We start from the raw sequence: 19,273 nt of genomic DNA on the forward strand, positions 1-19,273 counted from the left end.
GGAATTCAAAAAACATTGTCCTTGATTTTACTGAATATCACTGTTCTTTCAATATCCGTTAACTGTGAAAAAACTTATTTTTCAGACTGACAGTCATTGACAACTATTGATTAAAAAAACTGATGGTCATTTATAGGAATGTTTTCCAAAGTACCTGATGTACAATGATAAAAAAGTAAACTGCTTCAAAACACTACATATTTGGTGCTGTGTATCAAAAGGCTTTACAATGGTCATATTTTTGAACTTGAAATTTTACATCCCAGGATTGTTCCTAAAGAAATAAATCAATGTGCAGGATATACATACATATAGATTTACTGCCACGTTGTTTGAAAATTGCAAAGGCCTGGGGAAAAAAACTCTAAATGTCCGACAGTAGGGGTTAGTGAATTGCACTTGTGGTTTATCTATAAGATAAATGCATCCATGAAATAATGCATATGGTGTGTGTGTGCATTCACATATGTAAATGTAAAGACATTGCCATTAGTAATTATAAAACATGAAATGGTGATATAGTACTATAGTTTCTGAATTATAATTTTAAAAACTGTATATATATATATTCATAAAAATATATATACATATAACATACACAAAAGACAAAAAGATAGAAAAAAATGAAGATTTCTATACCACAATGTTAGCAGGTATCAATGGTTGTTGAAATTAAGTGCTATTGTTTTCTTATTTGGGTTAATATATAGTTTATGAAAAGTCTACATGGCTATATGCTATACAGAAAAAATATTTTAAAAAACACAAGGCAAAATACTTTTGTGAAAAAGGACAAATTATTCAGTTTGAAATTCTATATTTTTGTAATGATTTGATAAAAATGCTTTGGAAACAAATGTTAAATATTTTTTAATGTAAATATACAGCCATTCATTGCTAAATTTATCTTAAGGATATATATTTATTTTTAAATAAAAGCATTTGGGTGTTTTGATTGAAAGTGGTATATAATGAGAAATACTTCCAAATATAATAAAGTACAGATTTCTTCAATTTTTATGGAGATCCAGCAGGTTTGAAAATTTTCCTTATCAGTTTTTTCCAAGGTGGGACTTAAGAAACTATTCAACAAAATTTTTCAGTTACTTTAAAATGATTTCTTCATAATTGCTTGCCTATAATACATTTTTATTTCTTATACTAAAACTTTATGATATACTAGAAACTTATAAAAAGTACATTTCTGTTAGCTAAATTCTTTGTTAAAATAGACGTAATGCAGAGAATAACAAACACTGGAACAAGTTAAATTCTAAAAGTATGGAAATAAATATTGGGATAAAAATGATAAATTATGTACTAAATTATTTCTGCATCAATACTGGGGCAAATGGAAGCATTTAAAAATTTTTTTTAATGTTTCTTTATTTTTGCGAGAGAGACAGAGAGATAGCGTCAGTTGGGGACAGAAAGTGAGAGAGGGAGACACAGAATCCGAAGCAGGCTCCAGGCTCTGAGCTGTCAGCACAGAGCCTGATGTGGGGCATGAACCATGAGATCATGACCTGAGCCAAAGTCTGACGCCCAACCAACTGAGCCACCCAGGTGCCCTGGAAACATTTTGTTTTAAAATGTAAACAAACATTCTTTTTTCCAGTTTTTATTTAAATTCCAATTAGTTAACATACAGTGTAATATGAATTTCAGGTGTACAAGATAGTGATTCAACACTTCCATACAACACCCAGCGCTCATCACAAGCACACTCCTTAATCCCCATCACCTACTTTACCACCACTTCCCTTCTGGTAACCATCAGTCTGTTCTCTATAGTTAGGCATCTGTTTCTTTGTTTGTCTCTCTTTTTCCCTTTGCTTGAACACACTTAATCTTAACTGTGCAGCTAAGATAGACAAGTTTTGAGGAATACTTATTTCCAAATAAATCAATTCTGAGGATGTTTCTACTGTGGTTAATAGGAGCTAACACATTGGGAATGAAAGGAAATAGAATTGACTTGGTTTATAATGTGTTTGCTTATAAAATGATCTTTCTTTTGCTCCTTGGAATGTAGGAAAATTGAACTCCATATATATGCCTAAGTCAAACTTGGAATTAACTGAAATATAAAGAGTCTAGAAACTTACAAAGCTGTTGTACTACCTTGAGGCTCATAGGCTTTTAAATTACCTTTTAAACCTTAAGAATCTATTTTAGATATCTAGGTTACTTGCTAGTGTCTGTATTTATCTGCTGTTTCTCTGCTACTTCTCTGCCATATTCATTAAATAATACTCCAAAGGAGATGCTATAGCAAATTACACAGACTCCTTTCCCTATAGTCAAAAGAAATGGATATTTAGACTACCTTAGGATATACGTTATTAGGATTGACCTAGTGATTCAAGGAACAGGGGATATCTGGTTTTGACATCTAAAGTCAGTAAATAGACTTACTGAGATTTTATCATTCAGAAGACTTGGATTTTAGCACCATTTCAGGTTTCAACATTTAAAATCAAGATATGGTCGGGCTACAGGGGAAGGTCAGGGTTTTGTGCACGGAGAGTGCAGTACAGATAACCATCACAGGGTTGACGGGGCTTTGCAAATGTCCAGATTTAGGGTGATGGGTGTATTTATGCTATATAGGAATGAATCTAAAATCTTAAAAACAGCACTGGTTTAAAAGATAAGAGGAGACAATACTTGGGTTTAAGTGTTCACTTCACAAACCTTATAACCGTAAGAGTCTCATTTAGCTTTCTGGATATAAAATTCATTATCTGTAAAATTAATTGTTTTGGACCAGATACTCTCTATGATTCTTTCTGCTCTATAACTATTTGGTTGGTTAATTCTGAGGCCAAATAATGTTTAAGTGTTTGTTCTTTTATATTATCATATCTATTTCATTAATATAAATAGGGTATATTTATATTATACCTAGAGATATATATTTCTGGGATGTATTTCTAGAAATATTATACCTGGTCTAGAAATTCCTACTCTGTTTGCCCTGGTATTGCATTTATTGAAATTCACTGTGTGTATGTGTGTGTGTGTGTGTGTGTGTGTGTGTGTGTGTGTAAGGAAGCTGGGATAGAAATGAGATGAAGGAAGACCAGAGGGAAGGAGAAAGACGAGGAAAGAGGGAGAGAGGAAAGATGTGGTGGGAGGAGAGAGAGACAGAGAGAGAGATATCGAAGAGCAAGCCTGGGAAAGAGAGATAGACACAAACTGTATTGAAAAGTTCATTAAACCAGAGAATTTGTCCAGACGGAAGATCTAATCTAGTAGGCTAGGAGGATCTTTTTGACAGGCTCAAGTGTTACTGCTGACTGTATGTTTTTCCTCTGTGTACACTGACATATTTAAAAGAAAATATTAGTAACTTTCTTGTAACTTAGTTATTTTTAACTTGTTAGTCATAATCCCTGTATCTTTGAAAAAATAAGATACATTTTAAAGGATAAACTACATTTTATGTAAAAGTCCCTTAGAAAAGGAATACAATGGTTATTAAAATTGTTTCTAAGAGAAAGTGCAATGATCACTGATAAAAGATACAAACATGATAGGGCTCCTGGGTGGCTCAGTTAGTTAAGTATCTGATTCTTGGTTTTGGCTCAGGTCAGGATCTCATGGTTTATGGAATCGAACCTTCCATCAGGCTCTGTGCTGACAGTGTGGAGTCTGCTTGGAGTTCTCCCTCCCTCTCTCTCTGCTCCTCCCCTACTCAGTCTCTCTCTGCCTCTCTCAAAATAAATAAACTTTTTTTTTTTTTTTTAAAGATACAAACATGAGTCAGACTCATTGGGTTAATAAACTATTCCCCATATATGTTAAGCACTTTGGTATATTATGCCTTTTTCCTGGTGGGCAAAATCTATATTAGGGAAGAGATAACCCACAGAGCAACATATATTATTGCCCTGTGTATGTGACTTAGAAATGATGAGGGGGCACCTGGGTGGCTCAGTAGGTTAAGGGTCAGACTCTTAGTTTTAGGTCCAGTCATGATCTTACAGTTTGTGAGACAGAGCTGCATGTGGGGCTCTTCACTGAGAGCACAGAGTCTGTTTTGGATTCTCTCCCTTGACACATACACACAATGGAATATTTCCCCGCCATAAAAAAGAATGAAATCTTGCCATTTGCAATGACATGGATGGAGCTAAGCAAAACAAATCAGTCAGAGAAAGACAAATAACGTATGATTTCACTCATATGCGGAATTTAAGAAACAAAACAAATTAACATAGGGGGAAAAAGAGAGAGGCAAATCATAAAGCAGACTCTTAACTATAGAGAACAAACTGATGGTTCTCACAGGGGAGGAGGGTAATGGGTTAAATAGGTGATGGGGATTAAGGAGTATACTTGTTGTGATGAGCACTGGATGTTGTATGAAAGTATTAAATCACTATACTGTACACCTGAAACTCGTATTTACACTATATGTTAACCTACTAGAATTTACATAAAAGCTTAAAGAATAAATTATATTAACTATGGCATTGAAATGATGACATACATATTTTTAAGGTAACAAAGATATTTCACCTTCTCAAGTCAGGCCAACAAAGAGTCATTCAAAGTGGAATTCTTTTATAAAGAATTGGGATCATATCCCCCAAACCATAGTGAAAATAATTATGAACTTAGCTTTGTTCCTTCTCCAAGAATAGCAGTATCATAAAGGGGTTATTATCAAATGGAGAGAGGGATGAAGTAAATACAGCCAAATTTCCAAGAGTAAAATAAATGTCAATTGTTAGGTATATTCATTTCATATTTTCAAAGATGGTATGCATAAAAGTTGTAAACTCCTTACATTTCCTTTAGAGATAATAGCATGTGGCGAATAACAAGGAAGCCAAGGAAGAAGATTAAATTGTGCTTGGAAAACTTAATTGAGTAGAGAAAAAGAAAAATTGTACATTGAAATTTTTAAAAATCACTAAAACCAATTAAATTACGATTGTAAACTGCACATGTGACATAAGCTTCCAGTGTAAGAACAGGTAGAGAAAAGATTTGTAATAGTAGTCTCCTCTGAATATCCACAGTGATCATCCTAGAAAATGATTATACATTTGAGTTATCAATTGGGATAAAATGAAGGAAGTTTATGTAGCAGGAGTGTGATTAAAAGGAAAAATGTACATTTTAATTGTTGTTATATAATTTTATCTATGTTAGCTAAATAAATACTGAAATTTCATTAAATTCGGATCACCTAAGTTGGGATTCATTATTTACAATGAGAAAAGGAGCTATGTAAATACAGGGATTTTAAATAATACTCATGCTTAGATATCAAGCTGTGTATCTTTTTCCAAATGTGTGCATGATGATTGTTATTGGTCAAGGGAACTATAATGACTACATGGAGTAACTGATGCCCTGCAGTTTGACAATCCCTCAGAATTCAAAGGAATGCATCCTAAATGTTTCACCAATAGGGACATTTCCTGAAATCTTCTGTTCAATACTGAGAAGAAAGAGGAATAAAAGGTAGGATCACTCTCTGATAAAGACAGCTGAGGATTCTGTGAAAAGACCTATCAGAACAGACCAGCCTAGGCCAGAGACTGGGCTGGATTTCATTCAAATTTCCAAACACCCACATGGGATTACTAGTTGCACTGAGGATCCTAAATAAAACTATTAACTAGAACATCTATTGACATTAAATCTCCCCTTCCGAATTCCGCTCTTCCTTTTCTTTTCCCAGACATGTCACTTTGTTTTTTCATGGTGTCCAGCACACATGTCACAGCTTCTTGGCTTTAACATTTCTACATCCTCCACCTTGTTAAAGGTAAAGGCCCTGTTTCCTGAGGTTAAGGGCATAGATTCTGGCACTGAGCTCAATTGCTTTAAATTCCAGCTTCAAATGGCTGGAATAAGTTAAGAACAGACCAATACCTTAAATTTTCAATTTGGATACTAGAAATAAAAATACTTACAACGGGTCTTAAACATGGATTAAAATAATTTATAGCACAGGGACTTAATTATTCAAACTGTCAACCACATTTGGAAAGAATTTATTAACCCAAAGAAATCTCTGACTGAGAGAACACCAAGTAAAAACTGGTTTTATCAATGAATCCTCATTCTACCACTAAGGTCGCATTAAAACTCTCTGAATCCCTTTATCTGAGCTAGTTCTAATACTGAGTCTGTCAAGAGTAAAATCTGCAATATGTGGAATTAAGATCCTGATGATCAATTACTTATCACTACTGCAAGTTATGTGATACCGCACTATATGTAATATAAAAACAATGACTGAGCACTTGTGAGCTATAAAGTAAGAACACCCAAAGGAGAGAGCCTTCTATGTGTCTCCAACATGGAATCAAGTACATGTTATTTGGTTTCTGCTGATTCATTTAGTAAGAACTTTGTCTTCTTGGCATTCTCTACTATCTCATGGTGACTTCACTCAAAGAAAACATTTGACTACTGTACCTAAGTAAGTCTGATATTGTGAAACCTATGTCTCAACGGTTACCTGTAATGACGTATTTGCCAAATCCAGTGATCATTCTTCAGCACCATTCTATCAGACCTCACTGCAGCATTTGATAGAATTATTAAACTATCCTTGGTATTTTCTCCAAGTGTTTGGCCTGCACTTTTCTGACACTCATTCAGTTCACTCTTTATTAGACTTTGTTGGCTTATCTTTCTCAGCCCAAATATATGGATTTCCTCAAGTGTTGTCATTGACTTCTTTTTATTCTATTCATGAGTGAAGCGAAGTCCATAGTTTCAACTGCCACTTCAATGCAGAAGACTTCTACCTTCAGCTCCTAACTTTCGTATAAGCTTAACATTCACATTTCTAGTTGGGGGCCCCTGAGTGGCTCAGTTGGTTAGGCGTCTGACTCTCGATTTCAGCTCAGAACATGATCTTATGGTTTGTGAGACTGAGTCCTGTGTCAGGCTCAGTGCTGCCAGCAAGGAGACAGGTTGGAATTTTCTCCCCCTCTTGCTACTCCACCGCTGCTCTTCCTTTCACTCTCTCTCTCAAAAATAAATAAATAAATAAATAAATAAATAAATAAATAAATAAATAAAGATTCACATTTCTAGTTATCTCCTAGCCATCCCACATGGATATGCCATCAGTACCCAAAACTCAGCTTGTCTAAAACAAGTAAAAAATTAACATTACTTCTCATATCTGTTCTTCTTCCTTTAGTTATTATCAACAAATATCTAGAATATCCAGAATGTATGTCTTTATAATGCCTTGCCTATTCTTGGAACTGTCAACCCTAAATACCTTTCTTGCTCCTTCTGGGTTTGTTGACCACTGCTTCAGACCTTCCTTTGTCTGCTAGCTCATCCACTATAGTCTTCTTTTCTTTTTGTGTTACGAAGTTATAGGCCATCTCCATTAATTATCAAGCCCCCTGAACACTATTTTGGGATGGGACTTGGCTCTTAATTGCTTGGGACGTGTCAGGTCCAATAAAATTTTCCATTAGTATATATATTTCATACTATTAGAGTAATGTATTTTAAAATTCATTTAAATTTTGTGTGTTTTCAGTTTTTTTTAAAGCCAGATTTATGGAAACATGCTGACATAAATTAAAATTCACATTGTTTAGGTGCATCTATGACATTTGACAAATAGATGTAGTCATGCAACGTCGCTACAATCAAGATACAGAGTATTTCCGTCACTGTAAAAAGTTCCCTGGTGCCACTTTGCTGTCAGTAGTCAGCCCAAAGTAATCACTGAGCAGATTTCTGTCCAGCTTTTAAATTTTTTTTCCAATAATATTTGTAGACTAATGTTTTACTGGATCAAGGCATAGAAAAAAAAATGCGACAAAGCTTTTAAAAGTGCACAGTTAAAATCTTTTGTTCTAGAACTTAATAATAAGGTTCCTGAACAATTAAGATCTTAACAATAATAATACTTTGCATATGCCAGGAATTGTGCTAAGAGCTTTTCATGAATTATGATTATGTCACCTAATCAGTATAACTGTGTGTGTTAGGACTTTTTTTTTCTCACAATTTTACTTATTGGAACATTTGTACAGGTCATGGAAATAATTAGTGGGTGGCTCAAATTGGTCTGTTCTCCAAAGTTTATAATCTGAAATACTCAGTCATGAAACTACTCTTTCTGTTTTCTCTCTCTCTCTCTTTCTCTCTCGCACCAACACATACACACCCTCAACTCCTATTTAATTCTTTTGTTGCCTCAGCATTCTTCCCTTTTAACATTTCCCCATTTTTCTTTGCAATTGCATCACCTCCTCTTTGGGCTTTTTTCTTTATTTTTTTGGTCATACTTTAACTTATTTCCCTGTGACCCAAACTTAAACTATAATACAGTCATTTTTAGTCTTTAATCTTTTTAGAGATTCCTTCTGATTCTCACTCCTTTACTCTGAATTGGCCTATCAACCTCCTTCACATTTTTCATGACCTTATAACTTATAACCATGATCTCCGCATCCATTGTCACATAATTAATTAATCTAATCACTTTTACATATTATCATTTTGCTTGCCATTAAACTTTGCCTTTCCCACTATCCGTTCCCTTCCTCATCCTTTACTCTCATCCCATACTCCATCCTTTCAAGCCTTCATACAGGCTAATGAAAATAACATCCTTCTCTTCAGTTGAATTGTAATCTAATTTAAAATCCCTTAGGAATTATCTTCAATGTAGCATTATTCATGTCAACTTGGCCTCTTCCTTATGAAACTTTTTTTATCTTTCATGCCATCCCATTTATATTATAATGCTTTCATTATGGTTATAAAAGTATAGCGCTTTAAGTGAGCAAAGAGAAAGAAAGTGATCTGAAAACAATCTTACCTTATTTTTAACCATGTGCTAATGAATACTTAGTATTGTGTGCAAGTTAATATTACTAAATAACTTGGTTATTACCTTGTTATATATAATCCTTTCCTATCAACTCAAATGATTTAAAAGTATTTTAATCCTAACTTTATCATTCAGAGTTATACTTTGTTCCTTCATCTCCCTGCGAATCTTCAATATTTAAAAATCTTTCATCCATCACTGACACTTAAACCTCTACTCAGAAGAAAAAAAAATAGAGCAAAAATTATTCCCTTCTTCTGAACTTTAAATGCCCCGACTTTATCTTCTGAACCTTGATCTTAGTTATGTATCTCCTGGCTCCTTTGCATACTCTGTTTCTTCTTACTCTTCTGGTTTAGTTCAAAATCACTTCTTTAGAAACACTTCCTGGATTGCACCATCAAAAATATATGCCTTCCCACCCCAGCTACATTAAGCTCATGAAGGTTTTAAATAATAGTACTTATAACAATCTAAACTTATCTTATTTAGTGACTAGTAGGTCTCTCAAGAAGATAATTTCCATGATGGGAGAGACCTGTTACGCTCCCAGCACCTAGAATAAGGCCTGATATATGAAAAGGTGTAGTAGATATTTGTTGAGCAAATGAATTTTTCAGATGTGAAATACCTTTATAATGAGAATTTCAGGAATAACCTCTCCTTTACATAAGCATATATGTCATATGTTAATAAGAATTTCAGGAATAACCTTTCCCTTATATAAGCATATACGTTATATGATAGATAATATACATATGTGTTATATGATAGTTTAATATGCCATTATAATACCTAGAGAATGACTTGAGTCTAGCATAGTCAAGTTTACAGATTATTGGGCTATTCGGTAGAGATTTTAATAGTTTCTGCTTTGGATTTTTATTCCTATTTTATTTTTATTACTATTTTAAATAAAGACTCAATTTTATTATTCATTATTTATAATATTTATGTCTGAAAAATGAAATCTTTGGTCCAGTAGTAATAATTAACAGGAACTATAATTTTTTAATTTTTTTATTATGGTGAAAATTCTGTCACAAGTTCCTTACAGATATTATCACTTCCAGGTTTTTTTTCAAATTACAAAAAAAAAAATTAGAAATAAGTGTAATTTCTATGTCAATAAAACTACTCAATTAAATGGTTGCATATCCATAGCTATTCCCTCATTATTCAACATTCATGGTAACATCCTTTTCATTGCTACAAATAATGCTTTAGTGATACTTTTGTACATATACTTTCATCTGAACTGATTTCCAACAGGACAAAAGTCTGTGAATATTTTCTAAGCTCTTGGTTTATATTGAACAATTAATTTTGGGAAGATTATACTAAATTATGCTGCCACTCTTGTATCACCAGCATTAAAGCATTGTTTTTAAAATAGGTGAAACATAGTATCTTTTTGGTCATGTTTTTTTTTTTAAGTTATCTATTTGGTTATGTGGAATAAAATGTGGAATTTTTTTGGAAGAAAAATACATGCTATATGTTTAAAAATATTATAATTATATGACATAAATAAATATATAATATAAATATAATACAATGTATACATTTAGTGTCCACTAAATTTTCTGTTTGGTGAAATGTCTGTATGTCTTTGCCCATTTTTTGGTTAGAGTTTTACAGAGTACATAGTTTATTTGCCAAAGTGGAGACCCAGGCATTATGGCTCTTAATACTCTGAATTGCTGCAAATGTTTCCCACTTTGCTGTTGGCCTTTTAATTTGTTTATGCTGATATTAATCTTCTAAAGCTTATACCTGCCAGATTGTAATCAAGTCTCTCTTTTTATATTTCATTACTTTTATTTTTAAAAAGGCTTTCTCTTTTCAGAGAATTTTTTTTATGCTTTTATTAAAACATAATTAATGCTTTAATCTAACTGCAGGCAAGAGGTATATCCCTAGTGGGTGACAGAACCCGGATTAGAATTAAGACCTATCTGATTTCAATGTTTTTGCTTTCTGCTCAACTCTGTTGTCCCAGAAATGGTAATGCTCAACAGTATAGGTGTGGCAGCTCTAATGCACAGGTCTGTATGACAGTGACATCCTAAACTAGAAGTCACAAGCTAGTATATCTGTAATGCATATAACAGAAATAATTCTGTATCATAGACTGAATTACTAAAATGCCGGGGCTTCAGTACACCTGACTCAAAATAAAAATTCTGGTTTCTAATGTGTTTTATAAAATTAAAAAATAATACCTTCACTTATATAATGCTTACAATGTACTAGAGACTGTTTCTAAGTAATTTACAGGTTATATATTAATGAATTTAATACACACGATAACCTTTTCACGTGGTATTATTATCATTGTCTTGGAGAGGGGGAATCTGATGAATCTACAAAGAGTAATTTTCTCAGGATTACACAGCACAGAAGTGGGGGTGCTGATCGGGCAGTCTAGTTCCAGAGTCTGTGCTCTAATATTGCTTCCCAGACTAACATTTCTTACTGGAACACATATTTTCTCCAATTTTCAGAAAAAATTTTCAGAAATTTTCAGAAAAGAGAGTTAAGGTGGATAATAGGATGAGGTAGAACAGAATGCCAAGGTATTCAGAGGATGAATAATACTTCGAGAATTCAGCAGTTAACATCTTAAATTCAGGATGTATCTTCCAAGGCAGATGGAATTTTCTATCCATAAAGCATTAAAAAACAGTGCATTCCAAACCTCAATTTAAGTGAGATAGATGAAACCCAAAGACCTTAAATTATGTGTCTACGATCACACAACTCAGTGGAAAGACTAAAGCTAAAACTAGTTTCTTGATTCCTATTCAAATATTTCCAATTTCCCCCACACCACTGGAGGAAGAAGTACTCAAGACCATTCTTACTCCATGTTGAGGCATTCCAACAATTTCAAGTTCCCACAACTTTCTTAACTCTCTTCTTTTATATTTGAGTATGTATAAGCTTTAGAGAATTAGTCTTAAGTATTATAGTTTGGAGTTTTCACATAAGATGTGATATGTTTTTATATATATGCACATATATAGGCACCTATACTCATTTCATTTGATGGATTTTTGGTTAAAATATCAAAATAATACTTAATAAAATGTTAAACTTAAAATGTTAAATTTCTTACATAAAATATTCCAAGTTGCTGTGTCTCTTTTAACATGTAAGGTAGCTAGCACGGTACTGAACGTGCAGGTGACACTCCATGCCTCTTTAGGAACTGACTGATTTACATTTTCTTTTTTTTTAATGTTTATTTATTTATTTATTTTGAGGGAGGGGGAGGGGCAGAGGGAGAGGAGAAAGAGAATCCCAAGCAGGCTCCAAGCTAATAGCAGAGCTCAACAGGGAGTAAGGGGTAGGGAGAGTTTGATCTCATGAATCATGAGATCAAGACTCGGATGCTTAACTAACTGAGCACACAGGCACCCTGATTTGCATTTTATGGTAAAATTTCAGTATACTAGAGAGTTATGTTTTTCATGACTGAGCAAAGTATATATTTGAGCAAATCTTGAATATCTATATCTTAGACTTTCATCAATAACATTGAGTCCATTAAATATTGGTAGCATACAACCAATGTATAGGCAATACCTAAAAATGGGTAGAATGTGAATGTAATGATAAGAATGATAATAAACCAATAACTGATGGATTTGGGGAAATTTCAGTAACAGCTTAAATGTGTGTTTATATGTGTACATATTTACAAATATATTAAATTTCCCGTACAATGAATGTTACTTCTCTTTCCCTTTTAAGATATAACACAAATAGAACAAGATGTCAAGTGAAAGCACATAGCATTCAAAACATGTCATATATGCCAAGCAAATCTGAAAAGAATTGAAATGAAGGTGTGCAATAATATATCTCAATGGGCAACTTTCAGAATCACAGAAATAAAACAAAAAAGAGAAACTGTTTTATGCTAAAAATAATACTGTAATTGTGTTAATTTCGAAAAGCTTGCTTGCTAACCCTAACAGGAAGTGAAGTAATAATTTTAAGAATTATAGAATGTTAACTGAATTTGTTGTAGAAATTATTTCATAATAATTATAATTAAATATTAATTGTTAATTATAACAATATACCTAAGGAATTAGTAAGAAATATGGCTGAAAAAACATGTGGTTTTTGAGATCTCCTTAGGAGTAAAACATCTATTACACAAGCACTAAGATGTTTTAGATTGCCAGATGTTCTAGACCAGCTCTGGAAGTAATTCTGAAAATATATGTAGTTCAAACTTGAATTTAAAAACATAAGCAGATGCTGTTTTATGGAACTTACCAAATAGTATTTTTAAAATCTCTTTTGTATCATTAGCTCTCTTTTAAATGGTCTCTAAGATCTGTTTCAGCGATCTTATTAAAAAAGTACAATTGTCATATGAATACTTTTTTTAAGTTTACTTATTTATTTTGAGAGAGGGAGAAAGAGAGAATACCAAGCAGGCTCCACATTGTCAGCGTGAAGCCTGATGTGGGGCTTGAACTCACAAAGCCTGAGATCATGACCTGAATCAAAGTCAGACACTTAACCCAATGAACCACCCAGGTGCCCTATCATATAAAATTTCTCAGGAGTAAGAAGAACAGTGTAAACCCTAAGAAAACTTGCTACTTCTCCTTTAAAAGAAACTTGATTATTATCTGCAAGGGCTAAAATTAGTGAGTTTTTTGCTGCTTCAAAATGTGTGATCGAACTCCATTCCTTCATTCATTGTGTAGAATTATATCGCAATGACTACACTTGGGCCTATAATAGAAATAAAGGTCCTTTGATTGTGGTATAAAATGTAAAACACACACTTCAACTTAGTATGTCAGGAAAACGACTAACCTTATGAAGTTATTTTCCAGTACATTTTGGCTCAAAGTATTAATAGGTGGTATTGAATAAGAAAAATAATCAACTTACGTATTCATTAGAGATGTGATGATAGTTTAATAAACATACTACATTCTATTGGTCACAGTCTCCAGTTTTTGAAAAGCTTTAACTTCATCTAACTTTATTGAACAGTCAGACATACATCTGAAATGCTTGTTACAAAATTAACTGTTTTCTCTTCTAAAACTATTTCCTTTTTCTCTGAAGCTCTTCTTATTACCATCTCTACCATTCTTTTACTCTCATTTCCTCTGGAAGGGAATGGGCTGGTCCTCACTTATCATTAGGCTTTGGAAAGTTTGTGGAATCCTTTATTCAGTGCTAGTTAATACAGACCAAGTCCCCACTTAACAGGGTTGAGAGTCTCCAGCTGGAACTGAGAAAGCTCACTTCAGCTTCCTCCCCCCAGGACGAAAGGGTTACAGGTCTACAGCTACACTGCAGTTGTAAAGTCTGTGCTAAGAAAGACTTCAAATTATGTATAGATAAGAATTAAAAGTAACTTAAGACGTGAGATTTGAACCAACAAAATTCTCTTTCCTCTGTAAATTTAACCATTCCACATATGTCCTAGATAGCGTTTATTTTTTCCTAAGAAAAACTGCTTCCATCATCAATCTTCACCTCTTCCTAATTTTCAAACTCCCTCAACAAAGTATTTTTCTTTTACCTTTATGCATTTCATGGAGAGTCCTTTGTTCTATCTGTTGAATTCGCCCCCCGCCAAAGTTGAACTTAACATCTCTATTTTTCTCCGTGTTTTCTCCCCTACCATATTTAATAATTCATTTTTCCTTATCCTAGCATCTATTCTTAACATTTTCCAATCTGTACTGTCAATCGCACCTATCCTGAGCTTCTTTCTCTACTTCTTCCTGCATTGCTGCCCACATCCTAATCTTTTCCATTGTGAATTCTGAAGCCTGATTCCTTTTATTAAATCTTATACATTCTTAGCCTCATCACAGAATGTTCATCTCATCTGTTAGCCTGAATGGAAAGCTGACCCTTCAGTAAGAATACTACCTGTTTGAGGAGAAACTGCTCAAAGTCCTATACTCTAAAAGTAATAGGGAATCCTGGAAGAGGTACTGGCATTTTTCTATGTCTGCATTGCTGCTTCCCCATGTTTACTTTTCTAATTTCTTGGAAAATCTATCCCTTTTATGTTCATACCATTATACTTCCATGATGTTACTACTTTCCAGAAAAATTCCTTCATCCATTTTCTGTCACACTTAGGCTATCAGTGACTCTTCAATGCCTATATAAAAATTCTAACATCAAAGTTTGTTGCTTTCCTTTCCTTTCCAAACTGTAGTCCACACTCCACTTCAGATATTCATCCCCAGGATCAAACCCTGTATCTTTCTAGTATCTGGAATTGTCTAACATATAGAAAGTTTTAAGCATCACTAAATCATTCTCTGAAAATAACATTCTCCATTTGCCTCCATTAGCCTTGAATATTTCTACAAATTCCAGTTCTTTCATTAAAGCCCTTCTTTCCCAGCTCATAGAAAACTCTGCATCTGAATGTGATTTAACAGGACTGCATCATTTCACATGACTAGCGTCTTCCCTAATCTATCTTAGACATCACTTTAAACACTTTCCTTGCAGGCCACCCTCAACATCCTCATCCTCTTTTTTCTTTCTCCTATAACTGCCCATAAACTTTCAGCAATTTATCTGAAGTGTGCTAATGAATCAATGTCACAATCTTAAAGACCATCACAAATTTAAATTCTTCACTTAAACTATCATCCTTCTACATATCTTCGGTGAGCTTTCTCTTGTAACCTCCATGTAGCTACTCTTCATTTTAATTTCCCCAAGTCATTATTAGGAAGCCTAGTTTACATTCACCCCCCCCCCCCTTGTGTTTCTTTTAGATCTCATTTTCCTTCTTTCCATTTAGCTCTCACAACGTGACTAAAACCATTTACACAAACATTGTTATTGGTTAGTTTATCATTTAACAATATTTGTCCTTCTCTTGAATTTTTCTGATGAGTATACCATGCTTGAAATACTTTCCTTTCTTGATTTCTGTTGTTTTCTGGATATCCTACTGTCTTCCAATGGTTCTTTTCATCATGGTTTCCTGGCTCTGTTCTTTCATCTACTCCTTAAATGTAAGTAAATGCTGCTAATCTCAGAATTTTGATTCTTGGCTCTCTCCTTATTCTTCATATGCTTCTGGCAATTCCCCTCATTCCAATGGAATCAGTTAAATGCTGATACCTTATTCCACGTCTCTAGCCCAGACTTCTCTGCTAAGTTCCAGACCCATACATTCAGTCACTTCTATTCGATGTTTATACCTGAATATTCCAAAGGAATGTCAAACTCAAATCATCCTCAAACTGAATTATTAATTTTTCCCTAAAACTTATCCAACCTATATTCCCTGTCTTGATATAATGTGCTCCCATATACCCATACATTCCAGTGACCTGGAATTATTCCTCCTTTTCTTGCAACAAATAATATCCAACCAATGAGTAAGTGCTACAGATTCCACATCTATACTTTCTCTACTGACACCTGAAGTCAGCTCATCTTCATCTCTTCAGTGATCTGTGCAACAGCCTCATAAATGATCTTACTGCCTATAGTGCTCTAGTCCATTTTTTTCATAGCTTCCAAAGTAATCTTTCCAGAACAAAAAATATTCGATCTTATTCCTCCTCCTGTTTTATGTGCTTCAATATCCTACATGTTCCTACTTTTGCCTAAATTTGTTTGAAGTCATTTTTCCCATAATGTTTCCACAGCCTGAAATGTTCTCTATGCATAAGGGCGACATCTTTCTAGTTTCTAATGTTCACGTAATGTGTTATCTCTTCTATGAAGTCTTTCTTGAACCAATATCCATACTTTCCAGGAGGAAATGATCATACCGTCCTTTGTGATCCCACTGTATTCGATACATAGAGACCTCTCATAGTACCTATCGTATTACGGCATTTACTTGTCAGAGTCACTCTACAAAAAGCCTGCAAGGATAGGGAGCTACTTTGTGTGTCCTGTTATTTCCAGCACCTAGAACAGTACCACACCCTGTGTTTAATAAACGAGTGTTGAATGAATGCTTGAGCTTTAGTTCGTTACTTTTCCCATGAAGCCTTTGCTGGCCATCTAGTTGAAACAGATTTTATTTGACTTTATAGCTTTGCAGAACATATTGTTAGAATCATCCATATTGGCACATAAACACAGCATGTTATCCACATATTTTAACTCCTCAGTGATACTGATAGCACGTGGAGGACATGTATTAGATCTTTAGTGTTCTCCACAGTCTAGCACATTGCAGAACTCGTGATAAAAATAAAATCCTTTTAGAAATATGTAAAATAAAGTTGAAAACAAGGTTTAAATCTAAAATAAAGTTGAAAACAAGGTTTAAATCTAAAATAAGGTGAGGGATAAAATATCATTAACTTGTTAATTTAATCTCAATGACTGAATGCTGTATGTCTATATGTATACACATATATACATAGACTCAGATCTGGAGTTAGCTACTGAGTTATGGAAAAATACATATATACACATATCACGTAAAAACTTATCAATTTATTTTTATCAATCTAAATGGAGCGGTTGCTGCTAAAAGTCGAATATACCACTACCTAAAATAAAAATGCCTGCAAGATTTAACATTTTGTTATATTAGAGGAAAATGAAAAATTATGAAATGAATAAAAAATAGTAAAAATCTTCTAAAGCAATACATGAAAAAATAACAAAGAAAAGCAGTAGAAGAGACAGACCTGCATGTCTTCTCCTTGTGGAGTCCACTTCTTCTGTGATCACATCGTGTAATGGACAGACATAGACAAAGGAGATGGGTGTGAGTGGATGTACTCAAAAGGTAAAAAGTGACACTGAAGGAAAGGGCCCCAAATCATTTGGAGAAAGAATCCTGCGCACAGTTGTAGGGAAGATATAATAAAATACGTACCATATTAAAAAAAATAAAAAATAATACAGAAGAATTGATGGTGAATTGGTTAAGCTATTATGGGTTAGCAGAATCAGAAAAATAAAGTTAGTGTAGAAATAAAGAGGATTCAAAGGTTTACAGTTATTTATAGACAGCCCCAATCCTGAACACTGATGCTGAAGAAAGATACCATTAGTAAAAACAATGTCACTTGTATAACCATATTGTTCACGACATTCTTGAGTCCACTTAAAATCTGTGAAAACGCTTTTAGGATTTCTAATGATCACTTAAAGAAAATAACTTAATTGAATCAACCTTAAAACGAACAACAAAAATAGTTCCAACAGATTTCTACGCCTTTCAAGTTTCCCAAATTGATGAGTCACACATGAAAATAAAGTAGAACTGTCAGGCCAATATTCCACAGAATTACTTCAGTACAGCAAAATATCATAAAAGATACTATGGAGAGTATCAAGCATAAAGCTCATTATAAAAGTGTAGCTGAAAGATATGGCTTTACTTAAATATTAAAAATTGCAAATAACCTTTAGACAAACTATTTGATCATATTCCCTTAGAATACCTATTTATTCAGAAAATTCTTACACACACCACATAATACATCATTGACAGCTCTATTTAAATTTGCCCATCAAAATCCAATATCTACCATGATAGTTATGGCACACATTTTGGAAATACTTCCTTCTCCACTACTATAGGAGTTTACAAGACATGTGTATTATGCAGTGATTGAGAGCAGGAAATATCTGCTGAACTCAGCATTCTAGGAAAAAATTTCTTCCAAAGTTATTAGTGAGTTAGTATTAGTATGATTGACACAGATAAATGCTATAATACAAACCAAAATCTATTTAATTACATTCTTAGTTTTGAATCAGGTACCACAAATTCTTAAATCAAAACACCACATTCATTTCTGCAATAGTTATATCATAGTTTTTGAGTGATTTTTGAAAAGCATATTCTATCAAAATACACTTGGCATGTTGACATATTGAAATTATAACTCATAAGAAGATTCTTTCCTATAACAGATTTCTCTCTTTGTCTGGAGAGAGAGAAAATGAAAACTTTCCACTAAGAAAAGATGGCTCAGATGACCAAAACTTGTTTTCTTAGAAAAAAGAGAAATCCTAGTATGAATTATAAAGAAGTGAAAAAGAATGACATATTTTGAAATTTAGTAATGTCATTTTTATTATTATTTGAGTACATCTTTGGTTTATTCAAAACTGGGCACTAAATCTCATGATCATTACATTACAAACCATACTATATTGATAGGATTAACCACTAAGAAAAGTACTATCCTCCTAAAATGTACTCTAATACAGTAATATGATATATGCCATATTTTGCTTTCCATACCCAGTCTACCCACTTCTCAGAGACAAAAATACCAGATATATTAATAACATAGATTAATTCTGAATTGTATTATATCTTGTATTATTTCTCATATGCAAAATTTCTCTGTATACATGTTTACCATACTATTATAACAATTTCCTTGCATGGTAGAATGAAATTGATATGACTTGGATGAAATGACT

The 19,273-nt window shown here is 33.4% G+C and overlaps 1 protein-coding gene across 24 annotated transcripts in view; it reads right to left on the reverse strand.

Moving 5' to 3' along the window:
* Positions 1 to 19,273, reverse strand: part of RIMS2 (regulating synaptic membrane exocytosis 2) — a 598,980-nt gene that overhangs the window by 151,812 nt on the left and 427,895 nt on the right. For 7 of the 24 annotated variants that reach the window (XM_077748250.1, XM_077748253.1, XM_077748249.1 and 4 more), the window contains one exon: positions 17,518 to 17,550. The exons of 16 other annotated variants lie outside the window; for them this stretch is intronic. In XM_077748250.1, coding sequence (XP_077604376.1) covers positions 17,518 to 17,550 — 33 coding nt within the window. Of the gene's footprint in view, positions 1 to 17,517; positions 17,560 to 19,273 lie in introns of all 24 variants that reach the window. One more of the 24 variants, XM_077748248.1, reaches the window with a different exon arrangement.

The sequence above is a fragment of the Crocuta crocuta genome, unplaced genomic scaffold (assembly GCF_008692635.1).
Source record: "Crocuta crocuta isolate KB4526 unplaced genomic scaffold, BGI_CrCroc_1.0 scaffold39, whole genome shotgun sequence".
Classification (NCBI taxonomy): domain Eukaryota; kingdom Metazoa; phylum Chordata; class Mammalia; order Carnivora; family Hyaenidae; genus Crocuta; species Crocuta crocuta.